Source organism: Anguilla anguilla, chromosome 12, assembly GCF_013347855.1.
Source record: "Anguilla anguilla isolate fAngAng1 chromosome 12, fAngAng1.pri, whole genome shotgun sequence".
Lineage (NCBI taxonomy): Eukaryota > Metazoa > Chordata > Actinopteri > Anguilliformes > Anguillidae > Anguilla > Anguilla anguilla.
The window spans coordinates 22,102,587-22,123,345 of record NC_049212.1 but is presented as its reverse complement, the minus strand read 5'-3'; the positions used below and the strand labels follow the sequence as shown (position 1 = coordinate 22,123,345).

Sequence of the window (20,759 nt, the reverse complement as noted above, 5' to 3'; positions counted from 1 at the left end):
GCACGGCTTCCGCACTCGTCTCCCACGCTCCTCTCTGGCCCAGGCCCTGTACACCTAATGGCCCACAGCAGTGCAGGCTGTCAGCCACTATTAATGCTGCACTGTCGTGCAGATACGATCATTATAATTAGGGCTGTAATAATAATAATGATTAATAATTATGTTAATAACGCTTAATTACTAATGCATCTGGAGTGTAGGGTGAAAGACGGAGAGTGACTCAGCGGTGTGGGCATGTGCCGGTAGCTCAGAGCGTGGCTTTGCGAAGCGGAGCGGTCTGTGATGTGGTCCCACGTGCCGCCCTTTGGTTCCGGGCGCCAGTAGCCTCTGGGTTTGTGCCCGCAGGTCAGTCCGAGCTGTGCAAGTCCTTCCTGAGGATCCACGAGTCGTGCCAGGAGTACGGAGCCACGCCCAGCCAGTACATGGCCCTCCTGCAGGTGTACGGCTCCATCTACAGCAGCAAGCGGGCCGAGCTGATCAAGAGACAGCGCCACCTGCAGGTACGCTGCTGCTCCTGCACGCTCGGGGCTGCTCTCACATTCACACAAAGCGTGCCGTCCTGCACTGCTCACAATGGGCTCTGTCTTAAACATTCAACACTTATGCCTTATATCTCTGCTCATTAAAAGCGTTTAGACCTCATGCTGTTCCTCATGATTACCTCTCTACAGGATATGAAGCTGTACACTATTCCTCAGTGCTTAATTCTACACCAAGGGCCTGATTTACCAAGACCTCTAGCCTGTGTAAAACCTTTTAGCACAAGCAAAACTAAGAACGTGACCAGTGATTGGTGCTAAACAAATACCATGACGAATCATTGGTCATGTTATTGGTTGTGTGTGTGCTTTAAGGTTTTGCTCTGCTAACGGTCTTAGTGAATCAGGCCCTTAGAGCATTAACACATTCAGACTCAACACTTTGCTGTTGCTATTTTTGTTTTTACCATTACTCCTTTAGTTCACACAAATAGCTACTCTGTTACTCAATACTACCTTTGAGATGCAGTTTACCTGTCTGCTGTGCGTTTAGAGCATTAGACATAAGTGTTAAGTTTTGATTGTAGCATTGAGGTTTTCTGACAGTCGGTGCCTTTATTCACCTTAGAAATGTGTTCAGATTAACGGTGTAAGCGTTGGTGCAGGCGGGCGTGTCCAAGCTGAACGAGGCCAAGGCCTTGGTGGACGACCTGAAGGGGAGAGCGGCCGAGCAGAGCACGCTCCTGAGGACCAAGCAGGCCGAGGCGGACGCCGCGCTGCAGGAGATCACCGTCTCCATGCAGGTACCGAGCCGGCCTGCGGGAGGCGCCGCGCGGTCCGCTCCCTCCGCTCTCCTGCGGTGCCCATTGGAGAGGGGCTCCGTGTTGGGTCCAGCTGGTGAATGAAGCAGGAAATGCGCGGTTTCTTCATAGGAGCGTGACGCAGTAATGGGAGGAGCCACCGTTTGAGGGCAACTTTATTATCCGCTTAGAGTTTCAGAAAAGTTCAAAGTGAAAGAGAGAATCGCAGGGCAGTTTAACCACTAAACAGGTTAAGTCCCTGTGAAAAATGGGAGAATGCTTTAAATCGTCTTGTTTGCCAGGTTGGCTTGACAGATCCAAAACATGCAGTGGTGATGGAAGCAGCCCTCTCTGCTGCCATGCCACCCTTCCTGGAGTTACCGGGAGTTACAGTCCTACCGCCTGTGATTTTTCACTTGCAACCCATAGCCTTGACCTGCAGTGGGTCCCAAAGAATGATCTTATACGATTGGTTTTACAGTAATCTCACAGCAAATGTGACAGGCGTGTGCAGTATAAGGGGAATTGGCCTCGATGGTGCCAGACATGTGCATGAAATACTGAATATAATAAATACTTTAACTTGACAGTGTCTTCGTAAGTCTTACGAGCTGACAGGGCTCCCAGTTTTCATGTTCACAATGGTCACTAGAGCCCCCACAAACCTTGGCTATCAGCGGTCTGATGCCTTGTGACTGGCAGCTGCTATCAACCGCGGAGGCACGCTGGCCTGTGGCCCTGCAGGTCCTTCCTGTTTGCCAGCCGTGTGTGAGAGCCAGCGTATCTCACCATCCAGACCCTACGGTGTCCATCACAAAGTGGCATTAAATTCTCATGACCGTCCTCCATGCTGAATGGTGTACTTTGAGAAACTTTTGAAAGTTCAAGGTGTACATAAGGGATTATGAGAGCGGTGTGGAACAGAAGCTTGTTATATAGTGAAAGCCAGCGAGGCCGAGGGGTGTTGTTTGGCGTGAGATGGAGTGGAGTGCCGGGGACCCCCTAGCCTAGCCAGTGCTCTTGATATAACACAAGCTCTCGTTCCAAACCGCTTTTTTAAAACGGATCTTTCCCCAGATATCCTGGTAGACAACACTAGAGACAGGAGGTGGGCAACAGTATCATGTTAAGTAGAAATTTTAATGGGCTATAAGGTGTATCCTTCTGCAAGCTGAAGTTACGGGCTCATTAAGCAGGGCGGGTTCCATTCCTCATCTTAGAAGTGGAACGATCACACAGAATTTAATTTATCCCAGCCTCGGCTGTTCTATTGAAGTTAACGGCTGCTTTCTTCTCCGGGCAGCAATGACTGAAAACTCCAGACGTCAAGGAGGCTTAATGAGATGTTAACCGTGCTTTATTACGGTTCACTGCTTACAGTTTTTCGATATCTGTGTCATGTGTGGTGTTAGTGGAAATGTGAAATGATGCTAAAATGATACATGAACCTTCCAATTATCCATGCTGTATTATCAATATCAGTACTGTTAGGAAGGCTGACCGGCCAACACGCATCAAGGGCTGGAACTGGCTTTCGTGTAATGCTCAATCAATACAATGATGAATGCATATGTGTGTGTGCGGGCACGCGTGTTAGTGTTTGTGTCTCTGCGCGTGTGTATGCGAGTATGTGTATGTGTGCGTGCGTGTGTTTGTGTGTGTCTTTGCGCGTGTGCAGGTGTGTGTGTGTGTGCATGCGCGCATGTCTGTGTGTGTGTGTGCGCGTGCACATGTCTGCGTGTGTGTGTGTGCGTGCATGTCTGCGTGTGTGTGTGTGTGTGTGTGCGTGCGTGCGTGTGCGCATGTCTGCATGTGTGTGTGTGTGTGTGTGTGTGTGTGTGTGTGTGTGTGCGCGTGCGCGCATGTCTGCATGTGTGTGTAGGTAAAGTGTTCACTGGCTTCATTGTCCTTGCTGTGGTCCTGGGTGCTGTGACTCTTCACAGTTGGGACAGGCCGCTCCTCTGACAGGTAAAGGCAGCTGCAGGGGGGATTCATTTTTAATTAGCGCAGGGCGGGCCCCGCATTCCCCCCACACGCTCTAAGTGTGACTGTCAGTTCTGACATCTCAGCGATTCCGAGGCGCGGGGCCCTGACCCTCCTATTGGGTCCCGCCCACTCGCTGTCACTCCTGAGAGTCTCGCCGCGTATTCCAGTGACAGCCGTTTACGACCTTCAGCGTCCTCTTCCTCCCCTGTTACAGTGCCGGCAGCCATTTTCCTCCCACTGCCCTGAGAGCTCAGAGGATCAGGATGAGCAGCCTGTGGCTCTGCCCTGCTGCTGGGGTCCAGGACATTTCCCTGGAGTGTGTGTGTGTGTGTGTGGACCTAGGGGTGTGTGTGTGGTCCTAGGCCATGCTTGCATAGGGGGGTGTGTGCAGGTATGAATTTGTGCACTATGGGCCTAGTGCTTTTTGAACGTATGGCCGCCTCTCTTCGTGTGGCCATGAGCATGTGTGAGTGTGTACTCTTGCATAAGTCTATACGGCTGTCTGGACTCTCCCACTTATTATTTTATTTTGATTAGTCACTAACGGTTAGAGATTAGATTTTTTTGCAATTGTTGTGCACAAGGGAACTTCTCTCAGATTGTAAGGTGAACTTTTTGGAGACTGGCATTTAAAGGGGGTTTATTTATTTTTTAAATGCTTAATTGGGCCACTGAAACTCTTTGGAGTAGTTCTCTTCTATTCCATGCTTTATTGGGTGCTCAACTTTTCTGGGCAGAGATCCATTCATTAGTGTAAACATGGAGGAATAAATAAAGTTCATTTATCAGCAGGGGGAAGTAGCAGCGAGTGCAGAATAAATGTGAGGGAAGATGTCCTGCTGAGTGAGGGGGTGTGGACCCAAATCGCCATCGTGGCTGGTGCCTGCACACACAGCCTTTCTCATGCCCTCTTTAAACAGCACAAAGCCCCTCCCTCTCAGTTTTGTGGCCCCTGTAACATGGGTCCTGTGCTAATGTGCCGTTTCGCTCACCGGGTGAGCGACCGCTGCAGTAGCACAGCGTGCCACTAGGGGGCGAAAAGGCCAGGGCGGTGTGACACTTCCCGCTCAGTGAGGAGAAGGGCACGGTGAAGACCGGTAATGAGGAGCTGGAGACCTGTGTCAGCAGAGCGGGGCGCAGGGGGTCCCCCGGCTCTCTGCAGGGCCTCCCGCTGCTGGAGCTGCGGGAGCTGCGGGTCAGGGTGAGGGTTGAGGTCAGAGCCGCCGTGCAGCAGAGCTTTGTGCACCGTGCGGGAGCTGAGTGTGTGTGACAGCAGTGTCACTGTGTGCTCTCTTACCGCACTGCAGTAACAGTGCGCTCCTCGACATCCTCAGAACTGAGAGCAGGATGGTTTTGTGTTTTTTTTAAATATGAGGAGAATTTCTGCCTGCCTGTGTGCATTTGTTGTGTGTGTGTGTGTGTGTGTGTGTGTGTGTGTGTGTGTGAGTGTATGTGTATGTGTATGTTCATGAGTGTGTGTGAGTGTATGTGTATGTTCATGAGTGTGAGTGTATGTGAGTGTATGTGTGTGTCCGTGAGTGTGTGTTTGAATATGTGGACATGCATGCATTCAGTACGGAGGTCTGATGGCTGCTCTGATCTGTATTAGAACGCGAGCGATCAGAAGACGGAGATGGAGAAGATCAAAGGGAAGATGGCCGAGGAGGTGCTGAAGATCGAGGAGCGCAAAAGAAAGATTGATGACGAGCTGAAGGAAGTGCAGGTGAGCTTTACCTGTGGGTGAGCCGTGCCCTGTCCAAATCACACGTACCTCACAGAAATCTGTTGAACTGATCGACACAGACATGTGTGCACAGTAAGGAGACTTCCCCCAGCCATCACACAGTCATATGTGATGCACTGCAGGTGCAGCACTGTGGTGTGTACAGGACTGTGCTGTGTGCTGGACTGTGCTGTGTGCGGGACTGTGCTGTGTGCAGCACTGCGGTGTGTGCAGGACTGTGGTGTGTGCGGGACTGTGGTGTGTGCGGGACTGCGGTGTGTGGTGTGTGCAGGACTGTGGTGTGTGGTGTGTGCAGGACTGTGGTGTGTGCAGGACTGTGGTGTGTGCAGGACTGTGCTGTGTGCAGGACTGTGGTGTGTGCAGCACTGTGCTCTGTGCGGGACTGTGGTGTGTGCGGGACTGTGCTGTGTGCAGGACTGTGGTGTGTGCAGCACTGTGCTCTGTGCGGGACTGTGCTGTGTGCAGGACTGCGGTGTGTACAGGACTGTGCTGTGTGCAGGACTGCGGTGTGTGCAGCACTGTGGTGTGTGCGGGACTGTGGTGTGTGTGGGACTGCGGTGTGTGCAGCACTGTGGTGTGTATAGGACTGTGGTGTGTGCAGCACTGCGGTGTGTGCAGCACTGTGGTGTGTGCGGGACTGTGGTGTGTGTGGGACTGCGGTGTGTGCGGGACTGTGCTGTGTGCAGCACTGCGGTGTGTGCAGGACTGCTGTGTGTGGGACTGCGGTGTGTGCAGGACTGTGGTGTGTGCAGCACTGTGCTCTGTGCGGGACTGTGGTGTGTGCAGCACTGTGCTGTGTACAGGACTGCGGTGTGTGCAGGACTGGTGTGTGCAGCACTGTGCTGTGTGCACGTGCGTCTCTGAAGCGTTTGGTGTCCTCTCTGTTTTCCAGCCCCTGGTGGAAGAGGCCAAGCACGCCGTGGGCAACATCAAGGCCGAGTCCCTCTCGGAGATCCGCTCGCTGCGCATGCCCCCGGACGTCATCCGGGACATCCTGGAGGGGGTGCTGAGGCTCATGGGTATTTTCGACACCTCGTGGGTGAGCATGAAGAGGTGAGCACGCGCCCGGGAGGCGAAGCACGTCGCCGCGCCCCTCGGCCGACCTTTACGCCGCGTGTTCGCGCGGGCGGCTCTGAGCAGCCCGGGAGAGGAACGCGCTGAAGTGGAGCGAGCACGGCCCGCCCAGCCTGGCGCGGTTGATAAATGAGAGCGTTTGTTACGGCGCGCTGCCATTATGGCCCATCATCGTTTGCGTGTGAGTGGCCGGGGGCGCCCGCGCCGCCCAGCGATCCGTCTCCCCCGCCGGGCTAACGGCCGCTCCCCTCCCGCAGCTTCCTGGCCAAGAGAGGCGTGAGGGAAGAGATCGTGACTTTCGAAGCGCGGAACGTCACCCACGAGATCCGCGAGAGTGTGGAGGAGCTCCTGCACAGGAACAAGGCCTCGTTCGATCCGAAGGTGCGTCGCCGTTCGAGCTCCGCCCCCGCGGCCTTCTGTAGCGCTGTGAGGCTGTGTGCGGCTGCTTGATCAGCTGATGAGGCCTAGGCCATGTCCGAATCAGCGCACTTGCTCACTATTGAGTGTGCAATTTGCATGCAAGTTGTATACAAGTCGTGTACTCAATAGTAGGCAGAGTGTGCTGATTTGGACCCGGTCCTGGTCATTCTCAGCTTGCCTTATTCTGTTTCTGTTGTCCATATGGGAGTGATCTCGTTGGTGTGATGGCTTTGTCGCTGGAGCGGCGCTGGTGTTTTTTCTTGCGCCCCCTGGTGGTGGGTGTTGGAGTCGTACGCTAACGCTGTGCTGTGCGTCTCCCCCGCTGGCAGAACGCTAAGCGCGCGAGCGCGGCGGCGGCGCCCCTGGCGGCCTGGGTGAAGGCCAACGTGCAGTACTCCCACGTCCTGGAGCGCATCCAGCCCCTGGAGAAGGAGCAGTCCGGCCTGATGGAGTGAGTCCCCTCCCCTTACATGCCACGTACCATGACGGACAGGGCCAGGGCCCAATCACGTTTCAGCATCTCTTCCCACTCTCTGTTTCTAGAAACCTGAGGAAGACTGAGAGCAGGAAGAACAAACTGGAAGACCTGCTGAACTCTGTGGGTGAAAAAGTGAAGGAACTTAAGGACAAGTAAGTATCTGAAAAAATTTAACTCAAGTAGCAATTGGCTGATAATTCCTTGTACTGTATAGGGCACCACTTAGCAGTTTTTTCTCCCTCTATGTCCATGTTCTAAATCTATACTAAAGCATCTTCAGTCAATAGGCCTTGGTCAGTTGCTTTGCAGCTACCCCATTAGCACACAGTAAGGAGATCTTGTGTTCCTTATGGAGCACATGCATAAGGAAGTGGGCATTTCACTTCTCCCCCCTGAAATGAATGAGAGCGTGTAATCCCAGCACAGGATGGCTGTTGATAAGGCTGTCGCACACGCTCAGTAAAGGGGACCGGTGTCATCTGTGCTTTATATCTGAGTCACACAAATCTGCAGCAGCAGCGCACACAGAGCAGAGACCTGACTTCCTCACTTCCATTGTATTATATTGAAGCGTTGAATTATGTATTTGATTAGCAGACAGCGCTTATCCAGGGTGACTTGCTCAGATTTTTCTCCGTACTGTTCATTCATGCAGCTGGAAGGTTAACTGACATGGTCATGGTTTTAACTGTAGTGTCACTTGGGGATTCAAACCTGCAGCCTTTGAAATGTAGCTTCTTCATTATGCTGCGCTGCATTATTCTCCTGCATAGACAGAGGGGGGCTGCTGGGTGGCTCATTCGGTTAAGGCACTACGCTGTGCAGTGACCAGCCCCAGGGTCTGTGAGTTCAGACCGTGTCCATGCCACGCGCAGTTGGTGATTGCAGTGCCCAGGGTGTGGGAGGGTTGCATCCTGGACTGCATCTCAAGGCCGCATGTGAAAGGTCTTCCGCCCACTTTACTCTGTACAACCTCAGCTGTAGTCGAGTGAGAAAAGAATCAGATCGGAGACATCTTGCGTTTCCGGGGAGAGCCGCGGATGCCTGCTCTCGTGCATAAGCACGGCTGCGGATGCAATGGGTCACACATTCCAAATTAGGATGGGAGTTGGTCATGTTCAGCCCCGCTTTGGGCACCCAGGTAAAAGATGCCGCAAGTGGGGCTGAACCAAGTTAAGAGATGGCTGAGGTGTGACAGCTCTGATATTCTGCGTCTGGGGGCGTGTCTAACGGTGGAGCTCCTCCCCTCGCTCTGCAGGTTCCAGTCCCGCACCACGGAGGCGGCCAAGCTGGAGGCGGAGGTGAGCCGGGCCCAGGAGACCATCCAGGCCGCAGAGAAGCTCATCCACCAGCTGGACGGGGAGCACACGCGCTGGAGCGCCCAGGTGCTGGGGCCGGGGGGGCGGGGCGGCGTGGCGTGAGGGTCGCTGGGGTCAGGGGCGTGTGCTGCTCTCCCATTCACAGCTAATTAAGCTGCCCCACTTCACGCTTGTCTTCTTTATTTCAGTTGTCAACCCCCTGCTGTCTTCCATACAGACCCCACCAGGGACCAGATTACCCCCCCAAACACACATACAATGCACACAGCGCACACACGTACTCATAGCACACACACACACATACACATACACACTCACACACACACTCGCGCGCACACACACATACACATGTGCACACACACATACACACATACTCACGCGCACACCTGTGCACGCACTCGCGCGCACACACACACACACACACGCACACTGCCCTGCTGCTTGCGCCTGTGTGTGCAGTGAATGCGCTGGTGAGGGTGGAAGTCTGAGCGGGTCGATGGGCTGCAGGGGCTTGTGGGACTGAGGGTGCGGGGGCATTAATCGGGGGGTGTTCAGCGTTTTGTTGTACACACCGCAGATGCCACCGGGCTGGCAGCGTGCCAGGCGCTGGAGAGCGTGCCAGCGTGCCCCCACTGTGCCCACACTGTGCCTCCGCCTCACCCCCCGCAGCCCTCTTAACGCTGACCGCGCGCTTATCACTGGGATAATGAGCACAGCAGCCTCGCTTAACACCCTGCTCTCAGAGAACGTGTGTGTGTGTGTGTGTGTGTGTGTGTGTGTGTGTGTGTCTGAGGGAGTGGGGGTGTTTATCCATGAGGCCTTGTGTGAGCTGTATGAACGTGTGTGTTTGCATTTTTGTGGATCTCTAAGAGCTTGTGTGTATACGTGTGTGCATGTTTGTGTTGTGATTGTATGTGTGTGTGTGTGTGTGTGTGTGTGTGCGTGCTTGTATGTGTGTGCGTGTCTGTGTGTGCGTGCGTGTGTGTCTGTGTGTCTGTGTCTGTGTGTGCGTGCGTGTGTGTCTGTGTGTCTGTGTCTGTGTGCGTGCGTGTGTGTCTGTGTGTCTGTGTGTGCGTGCGTGTGTGTCTGTGTGTCTGTGTCTGTGTGCGTGCGTGTGTGTCTGTGTGTCTGTGTGTGCGTGCGTGTGTGTCTGTGTCTGTGTCTGTGTGTGCTTGTATGTGCGTGCGTGCGCTCTGTAGGTTGCAGAGATAGCGGAGGAGCTGGAGACCCTGCCCAAGCGGGCCCAGCTGGCAGCAGCCTTCATCACGTATCTGTCAGCCGCTCCGGAGGATCAGAGGAGAGCCAGCCTGGAGGAGTGGATGAAGTCCTCCGGCCTTCAAAGTAACGCCAGCCCTCCGTCATCCTGTGTGCATTGCGCGTGTATTACATCACGGAACTATGTCTGATTTTTAACAAGCTCCAGTGAGCTCAGATAATGTGCATTTAAAGTAAAAAAAAAAATTTCCCCACAATCTTTCACTTTGCTTCAAGGTGACTTTGAAATATTTGCCTCAAACTCAGGCAGCTTCATTTAAGGGACGCTCGCACTTTGGTCCACCATTTTGTGTTATTATTTGAGAGAATCCTCCTCGTTGCAGGCTTTGACCTGCGGCGGTTCCTGTGCTCGGAGAGCGAGCAGCTGATCTGGAAGAGCGAGGGGCTGCCTTCGGACGACCTCTCCATGGAGAACGCCCTGGTCATCCTGCAGGTGCGCCCACAGCCCGGAGACCCCGCCCGCCGCTATGAGCCCTGCTCCCCTCTCTGAGCTCTCTGCGGCTCGCGTGCTAGCGCCGCTCTCCGGGCTCACCGCTGCGTAAACGGCGAGGGCGGGAGCCGTGAGCCGTGAAAGTGAAGGCATTGATCCGCCCCTGGCACAGGCGCGCTCCTCCTTTTGGTTGGCTTCCAGGCAGGGCTCCCGAAAGGCTGCTGTCATCTCCCCGCCGCTCTCCGCTTGTCCTCTGAGCTCGGCTGACTGGCGCTCGCGCGGCGCGGCGGCGGAACCTGCCGGCGAGCGCCACGCGGGAGGCGGAGGCGGGTCGGCTTTTTTCCCCAGTCTGGCCCGAATTCGGCTTTCCTGCTTAGCGATGCAGCCCTGTCATTCACACCTGAAGAGAGTGCTGCAATTTTTTTGTCGTGCAAACAGCATTTTTGGCCCCGACTGAAACGGGAGAGTCTTTACCTCACTCTCTCAATGACCGGGCTTGCTGCCTGGAGCTGGCTCACTAGGGGGCGCTACACATTGAAAACTCATAGCAAAGTAAATTGTAGGGCCTTGTTGCCTTTTTTGTTTTTTTTTTGCATGTACAATAGGGCAAGCCAATCCCATGCTGTGACTTCCTCTGATGATGATGAGTAAATGCACAAACTCCACCTCACCCCACATGCCATATTTCACCACTCACTCACCTGCTTGTTTTTTGTGTCCCCTTGACTTTTCATTGCTGCGCTAGATCAATGCCTTGAAGACACGGGTAAGAGTTTCCCTGCCACCTCCACCTTCAGCTCCAACCCTCATCCACCCTTTCTCTCTTCCTACCTCTGTCCTGCCCCTCCACCCTTAAATGCATTCTTTAGTGTCAAGTAGGTCAATGGGCTGCCTCATAAAGATGTTATCTTTTGGTATATTTGTTTTTTACCTAAACTAGTCAATAATAGTTGAATAAAATATGAGTAAATCCCAGTACCTCCAAACCGAAGGGGGCAGTGTTGTGCTCGAATACAACAAAACTCTAATGCCCCTAATCAGAACTACAGATCCCTTGTGGTCCCGGTGCACATTAGAGAGGGAGCGTGTAGGAATGAAGCCATTGTGGCTACATGTTGCAGTGCGTCATGGGAGTGTAGTGTGTAGCTCTGTTGTGGATTGCGGTGTTGCCTCACAGCAAGAAGGTCCTTGGTTGGAATCCGGGGCCTTTCTGTGTGGTGTTTGCATGTTCTCCCCATGTCCGCGTGGGTGTACTCCGGGTACCCCTCCCGCTGGTTAGGGTAATTGGAGAGTCTAAATTGCCCAAAGGTATGTGTCTGTGAGTGAATGATGTGTGTGCCCTGCTGACCTGTCCAGGGTGTATTCCTGTGTCTCGCCCAGTGCATGCTGGGATCGGCTCCAGCTCCCCCTGTGACCCTGGTTAAGTGGATTAGATAATATTACTCAATTATTAAATTACTAAAATAATTCAGTTCAAGTAGTGGGCTCTACAGTGCAGTAGCAGTAACAGTATAATTATAGGCAATCACAAATAATTAAATGCAAATATATGTCCCTTCCCCTTTTCTTTGTGCAGCATAACTGAAATAATAACAGTACTGACGCATTGAAATGTTAGTGATCATCTGTAGTAGCAGAAGCAATTGCAGTGTGCGGGTACTACTCTTTTAATTGCGTTTTTATGTCTACCTTGCACCTCTGACAGATGTGGATGAGTTTGTTCTTTGAGTCCTCTAGAAGCCTTCAAGTTAAATTACATTTAAGCTAAAATTGTGGCAATGCCTGCTGTTAGTGGGTTGCCACATACGTTGTGGCCATCATACAGGCAGTGATTGCAATAAGGGATGTCATGAGCCCACCAATAAAAGTTCGGTGTCTCCTGAGAAAGTCACCATTGGTTGATTTTGGATCAATCAATCCTTTTTAACAAGGAGGGAGAAGTCCAACCCCCACACTGCAGTATACTTATATTGCTTTAAAAGAAAGTGCTGTAACTGGATTTTTTTATGACATAAACTGGATTGGAGGTGATGGGATTGATTCAGTATTTAACAGACAGGTAATAAATAACACTTCTTGGCAATAAACAACATACCAAGGTGTCGTGGAGTGCTCCTTCGAGTGACTGTAAACTTTTTATAGCAGACGTGAGCTTTGTGATATTTTTTGTTGCTGGTCTATAGGTCATATATAGTTCTGTAGTTACAGTACCAAAGGCACCGACCTACTAAGTAGAAGCTCTTAGCTGTAGTACCTCATTACGAGGCTACTATTTGCCCTGTGAAATCACTTCAAATTAGGTCAGCAATTTTTCTCATTACATGCTGATACATAGAGGTAACAGAAATGATAAACCCAAAATTTGCAAGGAAAATATTGCAATGATTTTAAAATAATCAAATGAAAGACCAAATTTAGCTTTGTTGTAAAGTTTTAAAAAAAAACTAAAAAAAAACTTGTGAACAATAAGTTTACAGTTGATCAATATCATGCAGGTTCAGTTTTTTAAATTTTTAGTAACACATTATACTTCAGTTACTAATGCTTAATAAAAATACATTTTTGATGTTGGTCCAGTTTTACTAATTAATAATAAATGAAGCCAGAATTTTACATTTGACCGGTTATTAAGGTGGACTAATTATGGCATCCTTAATAACATATTTATTACTGTGAACTAACCATCAATAATGCAGTTTTAATGAGGGATAATAAAGTTGTTATTAAGTGTTTATAACTTGACTGTAATCTGATGTCACAGACTGAGATGAGAAATGCATTTTATTTATCAATTTCATATTCCTTTTCATGCATTGATACTGCAGTTTATTCAATCCATGTAGTGCAGGGATTCTGTTATAAAAATGGGTGTTTGTAATTGTAATGACAAAGAGAAAGCCTGATTCTGTACTGCAAAGAAGTATTCCTTAGAAAAGACATTAAGCACAAGCTCAGCAGTCACTCACAAATCAGACTTTTGTTGTATCACAAACCTCTCTCAGCTTTACAGCGCCCATAATGAGTGAATGGTTCTTTTGTCTTTGCTGCAATGCTGTCTCCTCTCTCCCGTTCTGTCTCTGCTGTGCGTGCTTTGTGATGATGATGGAAGCACTTGTCAATCTCCAGGATTGCTGCCGTGTTCCGTTAGGGGAGTGACCTTGGGCAGCAATGCTGGTATTTTAGTTTGCTGTTCTAAAGGTCCAATTCAATGTGTCACATCTTGGCAAAAGAAGAATAGATTTTCTTTGGGCAAGCAGCTTGCCTCATGAAAGAGAGCATTTTATTCTTAGAAGAGTGAATTGATAAGGATTGTTCACAAATATACAATAGGTGAAAACTGCAGGCCTGTGCTCTGATATCTAGTGCATCTGAAGTTATGGGCCTCTGTAAAACCTTCTGCGAGCTTTTGGTCTCAGGTGATAAAAAAACAACAACAGATTAGGCTAAAATGTGTTCCTTATTTCTAGTCTGTGTTACACACTTGACATTTACCAGTCAGACCAGATTAATTTGTGGAGTTATCATCCAAATTATTACGGTGTAATAGTACATTAACGTGCAGTTTGTTTTTCCAATTGGAAACATATCCACAAAGACCAACCACAGTGCTTTAAAAGCCAGTAATTTCCTATATAACAGAGAGATTACATGAGAAAGGATTAAAATGACAGAGGGGAGTGTTTCCTCCTCCTCCTTCCCTGTCCAATTTCTTTTGAATCCACCTCCTGCTGCTCAGACCATGCTGTTCATTGGCCGGGCAGGCATAAGGGGGCGGGGTTAAGCCCGCTGCCCTGACTCTGGTGTTTTCCTGCTTTTCAGAGCTGCGCCTGCCCCTTCCTCATTGACCCCTCCTCCAGAGCGACCGAGTGGCTCAGAACACACCTGGCCCAGTCACGCTTGGAGGTCATCAATCAGCAGGTACGGACCTGGACACAGTGCTCCTCACCCCAGTCAACATGAAATGTTACTGCAGCGTTTTCATTAGGTCACATAGTGTGTGGTTTATTTACAACCAGTTTGGTTGTAAATAAGTTCAGGTCATATACTTTTTCCTGCAGGAAAAGATTTGAAAGAATGTGGAATATATAGGTAGCTTCTCAGGTCTTTACATGAGCCTCTATCGGGTGTGCGTAGTTGCTGAAATCAGACTCCTTATGGCGCTCGTGGCAACTGGCAGTCCCCTACTGGTGGCAGAGGGACATAACACCACTATGTGTCAACCAAACGGTCACCATGCAACCAGGACCCCTAGTGCACCCATACAGCTTGTCACATCATGGTTGGTTTCCCATATTCAGACACCCGGAGGCCCTTTGGGTGCATTGGGGGTAGGGTCGCACTCGGCCCCGCCCTGCCCCTCCCCGCCCCGCCCCTCCCCTCCCCGCTGGCTCACGGCTCTCTCTCCCGTTCCCAGGACTCCAACTTCATCACGGCGCTGGAGCTGGCCGTGCGCTTTGGGAAGACCCTGATCATCCAGGAGATGGACGGAGTGGAGCCCGTGCTCTACCCCCTGCTGAGACGGGACCTCATCGCGCAGGGTCAGCACCCGTACCCGCCCCCCCACCCCCCCCAATTCTCTCTGTCTCTCTCAACGCAATTACTCAGTCCCTCCATCGCTCACTCTGCCTCACTCCTCCGCTTTGTCCCTCGCTTTCTGATCGCTGTTCTCCTTCCTTTCATGTCTTCCTCTTCCACATCTCTCTCTTAACCGCTTCACCGCACCTGGCCGTCTCACCCCTTTTTTCATTTCCTCTTTTTATCTCCCCTTCCCCGTTCATTCTGTTTTTCTCACTCATCTGTGAGTTTTCGCTTTCTTCTTCTTTTCACCTCCACCCCCGTCCACATTCGCCTTTTCCCCCACCCCCTCCATCTCTGTCACTGCTGAGCGCAGCCTCGTAGCTCATGGCTAGCGCCGGCCTGCGGGCTGCAGGTGGGGAGCTGCTGGTGGGACAGACCCAGCTGGTCTCTGCCCGGAAGCCCCAGGCTTCAGCTGCTCTGGGCCGGGCTTCACAACCCTCAGCCCGGTTCCAGGGTTAGCGCATCACCCAGAGCCATGTGACTCCAGTCCGCTTGGATCCCTCTCTCAACTTCATGATGTCATTATCGCTGGCTTTATTTATTTATTTTTTCATTTATTCTTTATGTCTCATGGAAAAAAACCCATTGCGATCAAAATGTCTTTTACAAGGCTGGGGGATCTCATGTAAGACGCAGTTACAAAGACAAAGTCAGCAATCTGAAGCGTTTAGAATGCCACAGTCATTTTCATGATTTGTCGGTCTGATGAACAGTGGCTACAGCACACAAGCGTCCTCACACACACACCCAGGCCTCTCTACGGGAAATGAAAGGCAATTTATAGAAGTTCCGTTATGTGAGAGAATATGTAATGTATGTTAATGGCAGCCAGTGATGCAGTGTAAAGTGTCTGTGCTGTGTTTGCAGACTGCAGAGATCTTTGGGGAGGGTGCTTCCCCTCCTTAGCTCTGAAAACAGCGGGTTTCGCGGCCCAGTCCGCTGGCTCCCTCTTTGACTCGCGAGCCGTCCTGAACAAACCTCATTAAATTCATATTCATCACTTCCCCCGCATACATCATTCCTGCTGCTTCATCTTTTATTACTCTGGCTTTTCTCCTCTTCTCCCGGTGAGTAAATGTCATGTGGAAGGACGGGCAGGATGAAAAAGGTTTCGGAGCTTGTTGGAAGAGACGGGCTCGCCCGAGTGCCGGTTCTTCTGGGATGTTGGGATTCCTGTCCTCCGGGCCCTCCGTCCTTGCCCGTCACTCCGTTTTTAGAGGGTTTTACTGGCCCCGGTGAGCGTTACGGAACTCCATGTCGGCTCAAGCGTCCTGTGTGATTGTTTCGGATGTCAAACTCAAGGAATTTCATGCTCCAGAAATGGCGTGGCAGGTGTTTGCTTTCACTGTGAAGTACTTACAGCGAGTGTGCGTGTTTGCGTGTGTGCGTCTGTGTGTGTGTATGTGATGGGTGAGAGGCGGATCATTTCTGCTGAGATCACAGCTGTAGAGGCTGCTGGGATGGAGGCATGGTTCCCTGCACCACTAGCAGATCCACATTGGCGTACATAAGGGGCATCACACAGACACAAACTATCTGTCAATTTGATATCAAGTCTCCTCCCATCTCCTCTCATTCCATCGAGGCTAGAGTGCATTGCAGCCATTTAAACATGCATGGCTGCACCATGAGCCTTAGCCTGTTCATCTTCATTTCCTGACATCTGTATGTTTCGCTTTGGAGATTTCACTCAGTGGCAGCCTGTAGCCTTTTAGTGTCCCGCATTGACTTGCTTAATGCACTTAATGTATACCGGATGCGGGATTGGCCATAGAAAGAATTTGCAACATGTAAATAATGTAATATTTATCTTTGGTGCCAGGGGACCTGAAACATTAACATAGCGGGTGCATATTTAAAACACACACCATCAATCCAGCCAGCCGAGAGAGGGGAAATAGACTGTGCTTCAGCTGGGATGTGGGGAGAACAGAGAGTACCATGGGGGAGGGAGGGGGTGCTGGGAATGAGAGTCAAAATGGTCGAGCGAGAGTAGTGGGGAGGTGTAGAGAATGGGTGGAAGAGAAAAAAGACGGGAGAGAGAAAGGAGAGCACGCTGGAAAAAAGACGAGTGAAGCAGGTCCTGCTGCATTGCAGGCGAGGAGGAGGGGAGACTCATTACCATTCTCTGTGCTCTCCCTCACCTCCCTGCCACCTAGCCGCCTCCTGCCCCCGAGTGCAGCCGCTTTCGCAGGGGCCAGGTGCATTATGGGACTCTTTCACTGATGAGGAAATCCCAGCTTGCAAATTACATTGAAGCCCGGACGGCTTACGCATGCTGATTTTTGAGGACAGGGATCTATTATCGGCTCGGAATTAACGCTCATTTTTAACGGCTGACCAGATGTGCTCGTCCGTGACGACTGGCATAGCTCACGTTTTGCCCAGTATCCATCCGCACCGCTCGTTAATGAAACCGTTTTCGGTTAAGCACCTGGCCCAAGGCCAAGGCCTTTGTACCAAATTGTGGGCTGGTTCTGTGTGAGATGCAATGACTTGAGTCGTGTGTTCTGGTACCTGGGATGGGTTTTCGGGTGTAACACTGCAGAAGTCTGTGTGTGATTGTACAGTGCCTCTCCAGCAGACGCTGGACCGGTAGGTTGATTCCTCTTTCCTGCACATTCCTTTGTTCACTTTGAGTTCTGGAATGGAGCGCTTACAGTTTCCTTTTTCCAGAAGTTTCTTCGGTGAATGAAAAAGGTGAAAGAATCAGAGAGTGTGTATAAATCTGACGTGCAAAGTACATTGCAGTTAGGTTGAACAGACACTTCTGATGGCCACTGTGAAATAGAAGGAACCTGAGCTGGGATGGGGTATGATATTCGTGACTTGATGTGAAAAAATGCTGACATTGCGTTGTCTCCAGGTCCCCGCTACGTCGTCCAGATCGGTGACAAAGTCATCGATTACAATGAAGGATTCCGCCTTTTCTTGGCCACCCGAAACCCCAGCCCCTACATCCCGCCGGACGCCGCTTCCGTGGTAACCGAGGTCAACTTCACCACGACTCGAGCGGGGCTCCGAGGGCAGGTGAGGGCGCGGGTTGCCAGCGCAGACACAACTCCCCCGTCTCCACAGAGGGGCACAGAGCCAGGCGTCCAATGCAAACCCCAATCGTCTAAACACACTCAACAGGCAAAACAAACAGCTATGGAATCAAATATCTAAAAGCAATTCACACAGAGTAAGGGCCAAGCATACGCAAATATACACAGGAGACAGAACAAACACGTTTGGCCCCAAACATTTACGCACTCGGGACGACACGACGACGACTTCTAAATATGCAAGACGACGCAGCTTTGGAAACAAACACCCGAGCGTGCGAGAGACTGCGGAAACGCTAGTCAGAGAGAACCTGACAGAAAGGTCTGACGGCTATGCAAATGGAGCTGCCAATCAGCTGGGCTGGCCTGGCAGCGGTAATCACAGCGCGCATGGAGAGAGAGGCAATCTCCCTGGAAGACGTTTGATTGCAGGCTGAACGCTCGGCAGTTTGCGCCTGGCTCTCTGCTCTCTGCTCTCTCGGTGCTTCCCTCTCTGCATCCACTTTGCCAGCGATGGAATATTTATCAGGCGCAGTTTATTCCGTTACCTCCCTCATTATTCCGCCCTTTCCTTATTTTTTTACCACGCGAGTGTTTTGTTTTCTGAGGGGCCTCTGTTGATAGATTTAAATAATTGGAGATTCTGGAAGCGATTTTTCCTTTTCCAAGTTTTTATTTGACGAGGTGTGTGTACTGTAGTAGGAAAGAGTGAGAGAAACACTTTGTCTTTGAATAAAAGGAAAAATAGAAAAAAAGAAATATATGAAACCCATGTACGTGTGTGTGTAGGTGTGTGTACGTGTGTGTATTTGCGTCATTGCCTCCTTGGTGTTCAGTGTAATGTATATTATGCGGAATGCTTTGTGCTACTGTCAGTGTATCTCCTATAAGTGTGTGTCTGTGTGTCTGTGTGTGTGTCTGTAGCTGCTGGCACTGACCATTCAGCAGGAGAAGCCTGAGCTGGAGACGGAGAAAACACGGCTGCTGCAGCAGGAGGAGGACAAGAAGATCCAGCTGGCCAAGCTGGAGGAGTCCCTGCTGGAGGTACAGATGCAGTGCATAGTCACAGCTCACAGAACACCGCCCCCTGCTGGAGGTACAAGCCCAGCGCATAGTCACAGCTCACAGAACACCGCCCCCTGCTGGAGGTACAGGCCCAGCGCATAGTCACAGCTCACAGAACACTGCCCCCTGCTGGAGGTACAGACCTAGAGCATAGTCACAGCTCACAGAACACTGCCCCCTGCTGGCAGCACAGACCCAACGCATAGTCACAGTTCACAGAACACTGCCCCCTGCTGGCGGTACAGAGCCAGCGCATCATCACAGCTCACAGCTCAGAGGGTAGCCAGGCCTGTTGGAGGTACAGAACCCAAACATAGATCGTTCCTGATCTTCTGATGCCTTACAGAGTGCTCAGTGTCCCCTGTGCCTGTCTCTCCCAGACTCTGGCCACAGCTCAGGGAAACATCCTGGAGAACAAGGAGCTTATCGAGTCGCTGAACCAGACCAAGAGCAGCAGCGCGCTGATCCAGGAGTCTCTCACCGAGTCACATCGCCTGCAGGCCTCCTTGGACCAGGTGAGAGGCATTCTGGGAAGGGAGAGGGAGGACTGGGGGCCATGAGAAAGTTCCTGAAGGACGAGCATGTTTTCATCATGGCTGCCCTTGACTACCCGATGTGAGTGGAGTGGGAGAGTGAGGATTGCTAAAGCAGTCCCACTACTTGGCCGTGTCTGGATGTGGTCATTTCTCCAAGCACAAAGTTTTTGGATACAAGTTTAAACAGCACACACGCTAAACTCAACGTCTCATCCGCTGCTGTGCAACACTAAAGAAGTGATGATAATTCTGTGAAACATTGAGTAATTAATAAAGCCCCCCTCCCCCCCCCCCAGCCGCTGGCAGGGAAGCAGACAGAAGCGCTCCTGCGTCCCGTGCTTATGTACTTTCTGCGTCCTGGCGGAACTTTCCGCCCGCGGTTCTGCGTGAGGCAGCGGCGGCGGGTCTTGGCAGCGGGCGCGCTTTCCCCTCTTCCCCAAAAATAAGGAGTGGCACCGAGGCCCAGATCAGCTGCCGTCCCGGCCGCGCCCTCGTAGTTACCGAGGGACCGGCGTCCTCGCCGCTGGGGTGGTTTCGCTTGTCAAGCCCTCCGTCCTCGCTGCTCCTCGCTGCTCCTCGCTGCTCCTCGCTGCTCCGCGCTGCTCCTCGCTGCTCCTCGCTGCTCCGCGCTGCTCCTCGCTGCTCCGCGCTGATGCTAGCGCCTCTGCGGCCTGTGGAGTCGCGTCTCTGTGGGGGACGCGCTGCAGTAATGGGGAAAAAATATGAGAGTGTGTTCCTCAAAGGTGTTGACGCCTTTTCCGCTATCTTATTTAAGGGCGAGACTAGCATCCGCTTGTTGCGCCTGATACGCTATCGTTCTTGGTAGTAATTGCTTTTTTTTGTCGGAATTTAGAACGTCATTTCATTGTGTTTGGAATGAATATGCTGCCGATTCGATAAGACGTTCGTCATAATCTTTTTCTTCCACTTCAAGGGATTATATGAAAACGTCTTATCAAAGCGCCATGCTTGCTGTGATCTCTAAACGCTTGTGAATTGGGGCATTAGTTTCATTTTAAAGGCTCTGGGAAACTCGCAGCACACTTCTGTTTGACGTCAGTCATATCTGCTTTTAGCTTTCGCTTCTTTGAAGACTGATTCGAATCCGGCAAGGCCTCCTTAGGCTACAGGCATCCACAGGAAGCTGTCAAATCCCCCATGATGCCATTCTTTTCCTTTTCATCTGACATACGTCTTCCAACATGGACCATTACTGGCCATCCTGAAGTGAGGGCGAGACTTTGAACCCATTTCTTAAACTGCATTCTGTTTCACTTCCCCTCCATTTTGGCTCTGTGGAGGGCAGTAGTGTTGGCCAGTCCATAAGTAGCAGTTGGAGAGACTTGCTGTTTTGAATTTAACTAACTGCCTCTGTTTGCCGTTGGCAAAGTGCTTTGCCCATGTACCTAAATTTAGTATTTTTTTTTTTTTCAACAGTGATGAATATTACTTCGTTTTCTCCTCTCTGGGAGTTGGTTTGACCGGCTTTGTGTCTGTAGCTTGTCAGGCTGTAGTTGCAGCCACAGAG

General features: G+C 51.2%; 1 protein-coding gene across 1 annotated transcript in view; it reads left to right on the top strand.

Moving 5' to 3' along the window:
- The window catches only part of LOC118209690 (cytoplasmic dynein 2 heavy chain 1), a 158,113-nt gene that overhangs the window by 43,138 nt on the left and 94,216 nt on the right, over positions 1-20,759 (top strand). Inside the window, 16 exon segments of the mRNA XM_035385246.1 lie at positions 346-500; positions 1,145-1,282; positions 4,875-4,988; positions 5,902-6,062; positions 6,341-6,464; positions 6,833-6,954; positions 7,047-7,133; positions 8,240-8,366; positions 9,500-9,641; positions 9,899-10,008; positions 10,751-10,771; positions 13,825-13,923; positions 14,420-14,543; positions 17,450-17,613; positions 18,555-18,674; positions 19,076-19,210. Of these exon segments, the coding sequence (XP_035241137.1) occupies positions 346-500; positions 1,145-1,282; positions 4,875-4,988; positions 5,902-6,062; positions 6,341-6,464; positions 6,833-6,954; positions 7,047-7,133; positions 8,240-8,366; positions 9,500-9,641; positions 9,899-10,008; positions 10,751-10,771; positions 13,825-13,923; positions 14,420-14,543; positions 17,450-17,613; positions 18,555-18,674; positions 19,076-19,210 (1,943 nt within the window).